The 8,939-nt window shown below is 38.4% G+C and overlaps 1 protein-coding gene across 2 annotated transcripts in view; it reads left to right on the forward strand.

Moving 5' to 3' along the window:
* The window catches only part of LOC107691464 (docking protein 1-like), a 24,962-nt gene extending 17,474 nt beyond the window's left edge, over window positions 1-7,488 (forward strand). For both annotated transcript variants that reach the window (XM_016490068.1, XM_016490067.1), the window contains exons 2-5: window positions 1,036-1,329; window positions 1,830-1,920; window positions 4,809-4,981; window positions 5,821-7,488. In XM_016490068.1, the coding sequence (XP_016345554.1) occupies window positions 1,147-1,329; window positions 1,830-1,920; window positions 4,809-4,981; window positions 5,821-6,933 (1,560 nt within the window). In that variant the 5' untranslated portion in view covers window positions 1,036-1,146 and the 3' untranslated portion in view covers window positions 6,934-7,488. The remainder of the gene's footprint in view (window positions 1-1,035; window positions 1,330-1,829; window positions 1,921-4,808; window positions 4,982-5,820) is intronic.
* Window positions 7,489-8,939: the final 1,451 nt, after the last annotated feature.

Genomic DNA, 8,939 nt, shown 5'->3' on the forward strand with positions numbered 1-8,939 from the left:
AATTGATTGGATCGTTGGAAGTTGGGGCATTGCTAACAAAATGGAGGCAGATCTTAATGCCAGTTTGCAGTTAGTGGTGGGGGATTTCTCTCCACTGGATTCACAGCCGCCACCCAAGCATGAATAAATGTTTTATTTATTAAGGATGACGACGACGATCAATGGCACAAAACATGCCTAAACAGCGCGTGCGCGCGCGAGAGAGAGAGAGACTGCCTGAATGACTGAGCGCGTCCTTCATCAGGTTAAGTCATATTCATGAAAAAAATTTGTTTGCGATGTCCTAAGAGTAATGTTGTCGTAATATCCTAATATCTTTTCAATGTTTAGGGGTAACGTACTCCCTCATGACTGGTGTCAGTGCTATAAAGTGAAGCATCAGCTTCAGGTTTTCCCCCTGTTGTTTATCCCAGCGTTTACCCCTCACATCACTAGCTCCGCCCTTGCGCCATAGCTCGTGACCGGAAGAGAAGATGAGTCGTTTTGAGGGGGAGGGGAGGTTAACGTTTTTGATTAAAGATTACGAGGGCACATGAATTTTAAAAAAATAATGAAGTGCACGGATAAATTATTTATAATAAACACTACAGTATTCCATTAAAAAATAAGAATTTTCAATTTTGATTTCATGGTGACTTTAACGTCACAATGTAACAAGTTTTCTTATATATTCTCTTTTGCTGTTTGGAAGGAGGCAGATCTGAATGTGATCATGAAATCAATTTTGAGAATAGCTAATAGCTAACCATTGTCTAATTATGACATTTTAATAATAATTTTTCAACAAAAAAAAAAATGTTTATGGCATTTAGAAAATAGATGAGGTGAATTTTCAGCGACTTGAGACAACATGAGTTGACAGCCTATATTCTGTATGTTTCTGTTTAGATTCAAATTAACAGAAATGGTTTTGTGTGCATCATGTATTTTCAGAAGTTTCAGACCCATGAGTGAATAATAGTTGAATTTCCCCAAGACACTGGCAGTTGTTCATCAAAGAGTAAAAATATCCTCTTATCCCTCTCTCCTTTTTAGAAATGGAAGAAGATCTGGTTCGTACTCTACCCAGCCAGTCAAAATGGCATTGCACGGCTTGAGTTTTATGATTGCTCAGGCAGTGCCAATGATAAACCTAGCACTAAGAAAATGGACAAGAAGATCATTCGTCTGTCAGAATGCATCAGCATACTCCCTGCTGTCACTGAAACCTGCCCTAAAGAAAACATGGCTGCCTTCTGTGTGGAGACCAATGACAAGACGTACGTCTTTGCAGCTGAGAAATATATTACCAATGAGTGGGTGGAGAAGATGTGTGAGATTGCTTTTCAGGTGAGATGACATCATGGAGACTTTTTAATGGTTCAAGGGTCAATGTGGTCAACAACACTTGTGACTTTGCTCCTGAGTTTCGAGAAGAATGAGAGACCTGTGACACTGTTTTATCTAAGAAATTATATTAGTTTTTGCTCCTAATAGTATTTGCCCATTTTAATAAAATGCATAATGAGAATAAAATTGTCCAGCAATGAGAATTTTGAAGTCATAAAATGTAATGAGAATAATGTTGCAAGACAATATATAATACATAACATACTTTTTTAATAAAAACAGGAATAATCCTAATAATAGGATCGTTGTTGTACCATTTTAACAATGAATTAATTCTGTTCAACTATTTGACAAGCATAATTACCTTTTAACCATATATTAAGGTGTTCTGAAACATTGGAATCCATTCCAGACGTGTTGAGAATTTCCAAAGGGAATAACACAGCTTCCCCTGTACTAACTCTGCATCTCTCTTTCTCTCTCTGTCTCTTTGCTTTTAGGGAGGAAGTGGTTCTCTTGGTAGTTTGGACTCAAATGGACAGCAAAAGCTTCAAATGGCAGAGAATCTAATTTATTTCTCCAGAGAGGAAGGTAAGAAGGGACATGTAGCACAGTATGAATTTTACTCATGCTTAGTTTTTCCAACAACTGGTTTAAATTGAGCCAGCTGTTTTTTTTTTTGTTTTTTTTTAGCTATACAGCTCCAAGTGCTCATTTCATAATGTGCAGTGAGTTTCTCAAAGTGTAGGACTTGACGTCACCTCCACTGTCAATTCAGTTTCTTTTTGGTCGCTAGTCTGAAGTTATATACACACCTAGACCAGCAAAACTGCTTTCAGTGAATAGACAGAAATGTTCTGTTAGATGTAAATGGACTGCATGCAAATTCCCTGCTCATGTTAGTCACAATGCCTGAAATATTAGAGCTCTTGAATGTGGTTACACTTAGCTGTTTCCAGAAAGACGTAGCTGGCTGTGTCACACTCATTTAATTTGAATAGTCACTGCGTGAAAGACGCAAAGGGGTTGCAAATGAAATGGAGGAGGACAGAAAGTGGAGCAAAATCTCAGGCATTTCCCCTGCCCCCTCCTTCATGGCTGGCACTCACTTCATCCAGTGCTATGCAGGGTAAATAGTCAAGGAGTCACTGTTAAGTTCACTCAGTGCACAAACTACCTGCATTCTCAACTGTTTCTAGGGAAATAGTTTGTGATCACTTCTGTTTTTATTAAGGGCAGCACTGACTTCCTCAAAGAGTGTGGGAGCTGACATTTAAAACGCTTGCAACGATACAGTCTTGGAACTCATTATCTCCTTTGTATAGACCTTTTCTAGCCTGACAGTATATGACAGTTGGTATTGGAGTATAACACATGGGTAATGGTTGTTGGTGCCCTGTCCAGTGTCTGTTGGTATTTTGTTTGAAAGCCAATCCAGATATAGACCAGAAAATGAATGAAGATTAGAGTGGGGCAACTCATTTTGTATGTTATCAGATTGCATAGGAGCATTTATAGAGGCAGAGGAAAGTAGGGTAATCGCTCACGGCCTGTAGTCTCTGATAAGCAGAAGCGTATCTTTGCTGAACTTAGCAGGGAAATAGCATGCGGGACTCATCAAATGAAAAACATCCTGGTTGTACTTTTTTTTTTTTTTTTTTACATTGGTTTAGCTGAACTGGTTGTACTTTTTTTTTTTTTTTTTACATTGTGGATTGTTCCTATGTGATTTGAAAAAGACCAGTGTTGACCAACTTCCTGAGATTCAAAGACCTTTCAGTTTTACTTATAAGCCACATTTACTTACAAGCCACACACAAAATTGTTATAAATTGTATAGAATGAATCTCAGCAGCTTGATTGCTTATGTTGTCAGTGCATAATTTTTTGTACTGTCAAATGATAACTATACTATCGTCCAGTTCTAAACTGCTAAATGTGTACAGTTAGGTATTAACATCATGAAACTCTGTAAAGCTTCTTTGAAATGATGTGTATTGTGAAAAGTGGTATACAGATAAATTGTTTTGACTTTTTCAAAAGTAATACTTAACTGGAGGGAAAATAAATTTACATACTGTATATATTGACTATTTCAGTCACTGATAAACCTATTGGTATTTATAAAAGGCAGTGACATAATGACTTGAACCACTTAATGATTAGCATGTATTTTTAATTATAGCTGAGAGAAAAGCCTCATTACAATAATAAAAAGAAAAAACTTTTTAAAATAGTTTGGCATTCTTTCTTTCATCTTTATTATTAGTATTCTTTAGAAAAAATACTTTAACAAAACTGCTTATTGATATTTGATAAACTGTTGTACGCCAAATCAAAGTCATGTGGTGCAACCAGCATGCAGAAACAAACATGAAAATGATATCATAGAGAGGACTGCAGACCCTCTGGACTTGTGTCAAGGTCAATAAGTCTCTTAAAATATCAGATTTGTCCTTTTTGAATAAAACATACAATTACTTCAGACTGTAAAAATGTGATGCAAATACCCAAAAGTGTAGTCATGATTAAAAAATAAAATAAAATACTTTTTACCTTGAAAAATTAATTTGAGTATTTTTTTTTATATAAGATTAGGATGTGTATACTCGCATGTATTAAAAATCTAAGAAAAAAAAAAGCATTTGCTTTTTACTTAATGGTTACACCACATCACATTTTCAGAACTATAAAATTTTACCCGTTCTTTGTATCACGGTGTTGTTAGATGTGAAACCCGAAATACAGTGGGTACGGAAAGTATTCAGACCCCCTTAAATTTTTCACTCTTTGTTATATTGCAGCCATTTGCTAAAATCATTTAAGTTAATTTTTTTCCTCATTAATGTACACACAGTACCCCATATTGACAGAAAAACACAGAATCGTTGACATTTTTGCAGATTTATTAAAAAAGAAAAACTGAAATATCACATGGTCCTAAGTATTCAGACCCTTTGCTCAGTATTTAATAGAAGCACCCTTTTGATCAGGGGGTCTGAATACTTTCCGTACCCACTGTATATGTCCAAAGTATATGTGAAGTATTTATATGGAGAGTATGTATAGTTAGATTACTTCTTTTAGTAGGTTAGCTATGTGTATGTTCATACTTATGTATTTGTACTTTTATGGCTTATATGTATATATTTATGTTTGAATACTGTATATACTGTACCATGGTCCTGCGAGGCACAACATTTGGCTCCATTGTACAATATGTATCCACATATAGCAATAAAGCTCCCTTGACTTGACCTGATAATTTTTTTTCAAAACCAACACAGAGAGTACATTTCTAAAAATTTGATTTTAAAAGGAGATTGCCTTTTCTTCATCACAGTTTTTTTCTGTTTGTCATTAAGCCACATAGAAATTATACCTGACCTGTGATACTACTGTACTTGAACTACTTGAAGCAAATTCAGAACAAGGAATTTCATATACACACTTTCACTTGAATCTGTTCTGTTTTGCAGTGAATGAGTTTTGGGTGAGTGTCCAGAGGACAGAAGCATCAGAGCGCTGTGGTCTCTCCGGTAATTACTGGCTTAGGGCTAATGTGGACAACCTTATCCTGAAGGACCCCAAGACTAAAAAGCATTTACTCGTATGGCCCTACAAGCTTCTCCGTCGCTATGGAAGAGACAGGGTGAGTTTTAGTCACTTATGATTTTGAAATGTCCTCGATTAAAGCATACTGAGATTTCAAACCAATACAAAATCAGTGTGAATTGTTAAAAATGATCAATTACATTTGCTACCATTCTACAGAACAGATTAAATAATCTGTTCTGTAGAATGGTAACACATGATAGATGACCTTTAACACTGACTGCATTCAGCCTCAGCCTTGTATATATGTAGCTCTCAGACACTCACACCTTATAATGTAGGCTGCTCACAGTGTGTCTTTATTAATCTAACGGCTGTTTGCATTAACCCAATATAGTTGCAGACAGCTGGCCTCGTACTACAGATGACATATAAAGCAGGAACTTAAGCCACTGTTGTTTCCAATTCTGCTTCCTGTCATTACTATAGAAACTGCCTTGGTACAGGAAGCTGGCCTTCCTCTCTCCCTTATGAGTGGGTGGAAGGCAGAGCTAATGCGGTGAATGACTATTGAATGCAGGTCATGATGGTTTGAAAAGATTTAGTTTAGGGACCAGATCTCACTATTAACTAGTTGCTTATTAGCATGCATATTACTAGCATATTGGCTGTTTATTAATACTTATAAAGCACATATTAATAACTTATTCTGCATGACCATATTTTAGATCCCTTAATACTAAAACCCCATACCTAAACTTAACTACCTTATTTAGTTTATTATAGTTTGAGGCAAAAGGTCGTAGTTAATATTTAGTTAATAGTGAGAATTGGTCCCCAAACTAAAGTGTGACTGAAAAGATTAATAAGCCCAGTGTGCTGGGTCCATAAAAGTGATGAAAGGTCACAAACACACATTTCTGACATTCTCTGCAGGTTATGTTCTCCTTTGAAGCTGGACGACGATGTGAATCTGGGCCAGGGAACTTCACCTTCGAGACAAAGCAGGGAAATGAGATATTCCACATAGTTGAGGAATCCATTCGGGAGCAGAAAGCCCAAACTGAAGAACGACACCAAAGCTGTCCATCATTAGACTCTGACTGCCCAGCTCTCCAGCAGATCCGTGCTGCCATCTCAGAAGCAAACAGTCGTGAACCAGATGGAGATTCTGGTGGTAGCAAGCCTGGGTCCGCGGATGGTGTTTTTGGTAGAAAAGAGAATGATGGGAAAAATTTAAAAGGCCGAAGCCTTCCAGAGCCGCCGCCTCCCGTTGGTGGGACCCCGCCACGATCTCCCATGCCACGTGGGTCCAAAAATATGTTAGAGGACCAAGGGAGTCTGTACTCAGAGCCTGCTGACTCGGTCCGTGCACCGCCCAGTCCAGGGGACTGTTTATACTCAGACCCGGTAGACAGTATCAAAGTCTTGCCCACTCCTAACCCACGCCTCAGGCCGACTGGCGATGAGGGGGGTAGCCGCCACCCGGGCATCAAGCCTGAGCCATTCTATTCAGACATCTATGATCAGATCAGTCTTGACTTGGTGCAGAGGACAGTGGCATTGGGACTCGATGGGCGAAGCAGGCACCCTGCAGATGGAGGTCCTACAGAGCACATCTACGATGAGCCAGAGGGACGTGCTGGATCTGCACCGCCTATTATCACGCTTTATGATGAAGCACGGTTGGAAATGCATTCCTGGAGAACCAGGGGAATGGAGGAGCCTCAATGTCATGAGGTGGCTCAACAACCACTGCCAGTGCCCAGACCAAAAGCCCCCAAACCTGTCACAGCACCCAAACCAGGCAAAGTAGCACTGCCCAAGAAAGACCCTCCTCCTCTGCCTCAAATTAAAGGCAGTGCTAACCTGAACAACAATAACAGTAGCAACAGCCATAACAGCACGGAAGGTGTTAGAAGAGATGCTGGTGCAGGAAAAACTGTGGAGCTTTACAGTAAAGTATCTAGACATCAGCCGCCTCCAAATGCATGGCATCCTATCATACAGTCTCCAGACATCATCTATGACAACTTAGGTGACATTTGACCTAACCTTTTTCAACATTTAGGCATTCTGGTCTCCTTTTTCTTAACCCTTAGATGTTTCATTGAAGGAAATGCGTTCATGGTTAACAAGGGAGAGCTCAGTGTCAGTGCTTGGATTGAAACCTTAGTCATATAGTCACTGACTGTCAAAATGATTGAGCTAAGACTGTTCAAAACTTTTGTGTGGATAATGCCCTCTGAAAGGGCTTGTACTGGCACATGCCAGAGTTTTGCACTTCTTGGGCAAAGTAGTCCTGTTTTGTAAATCTGAGTCTGTGACTTTTGGAAGAGATTATGAAGCACTTGTCAAAACACTCGGCTCCCTGGAGAATTTGAGTGTTGTTGTATGAAGGTATCTGCCAGATCCAATTTAATGGTTGAAATGCAAAGACAAAAAGGTCAGTTATTGCACGGACAAACCTTGAATTGTTTTCCATGGAGATTGTAGCAAAAGGATACTAATCCACTGCTGTGAGTGAGTGTGTGTGTGTGTGTGTGTGTTTTATATATATGTGCGTATGTGAACGAGTCAGCAGCTGTGCTGTTGTTTAACATGACGATGATAATAAAAATTATATTACAAGAGAATTCTGTAGTTATTCTTGGTTTTCCATTTCCAAAAATGTACATGTACATGCATATCGAAGGAAAAATCTGGACTTGGCTTGTTAGGAGGGCATGCAATCACCCTGAATGCCCGATCCTTCACTCTTGGTCCCTTATTCATCTAGTCCTATGTTGTCCTGAACAGTGTCTGACATCTGAGGGATAATCCTGATGCAAAGTGAATATTAACCATCTGTGTAAAATAGGGGCCTTACTTCAAATGGAAGTTAAATGTTGGCTGAGTTTATATGTGTCTGCCTGGCAGTGTGTGAAGGTACAGACTGTTCCCTGTCCTGTTTTCTTTCTCGTTCGCTCTCTCACTCATTCCCTTTTGTCCTCTCTCCAGTCTCCCCAAGTCTTTTTTTTCACTGCTAAAGTTTGTTTTCTTTTGAGCAGTCCGCCAAAATCTGATCTATTCATCACATTCTGCTGTATTTTTTCAACGTTTAGTGCTCTTAAGCAGAAAAGCAGTGAATGTGTTGACAGAGCAGAGTCCTTCATCTAAAAAGAATGCATTGATTTGGTCCAAGGTCTGACTTGTTTAAAAATGCATAGTTTACCATCATACTGGGTTGCAGTGCTAAATTTTAACAGCGGATTACTCATAGGTATTAAAAAAGGAAGAGGACTGACAACACTTTTTTTTTTTCAACCCTCTTCTTATTATAGTCAGTATCATTTTTAATTTAGTTTGACAGTTATTTGTCTATTTAGTTACTTGTTGTTGGATATAATACAAACATACATTATAAATATTTGAGACAAGCATCATGCTAAGCACATATGTTTTCTATTTAGAGACCTATGTTACCACTAAAGCTTTAAATAGTGTATGTGTCTTAAAGAGGTCAAGTTATCAGTTTCAGTTTTGGCACCATGTGGATAAAAAAGGTATACATTGGTTCAGTTTGGATGCACTTCTCATGTTGTACTAGTTCCTGTTTTCTTGAATGTTCCGTTTATGTTTTCGTTCCGCTGGCCACTTGATGCTTGGATAACCGAATGGAAAACAGAACTGAGCTATTGTTCTCTGAAGTGTGAAGCAAATGATGGGGAAGTGCATTCGTTACTTGAAAATGTTACATCTTGCAACCAAAATTCAACAAAAAGAATCTCACAGGTTAAAATAAAATCTGTACTGTACTTAAAAGTACACATCAGCGAACATAATTTTTTTGCATTAATCACCTAATATGTACAGTATATTATTTAAAGGGGTCATAGGATGCTACATGCACTTTTACAAGTTGTTTGAACTGAAATGTGTGTTGGCAGTGTGTGTACACAACCACCCTATAATGATAAAAATCCACCCAGTGTTTTTTTTTAAATCTGGTTAAATGTTTTCCCCTTTCTCAAATCGAGCCGATCTCAGATGCCTGTCTGTGTGACCTCACACAG

The sequence above is a fragment of the Sinocyclocheilus anshuiensis genome, unplaced genomic scaffold (genome assembly GCF_001515605.1).
Source record: "Sinocyclocheilus anshuiensis isolate Anshui unplaced genomic scaffold, SAMN03320099.WGS_v1.1 scaffold514, whole genome shotgun sequence".
In the NCBI taxonomy this organism is placed as follows: Eukaryota; Metazoa; Chordata; class Actinopteri; order Cypriniformes; family Cyprinidae; genus Sinocyclocheilus; species Sinocyclocheilus anshuiensis.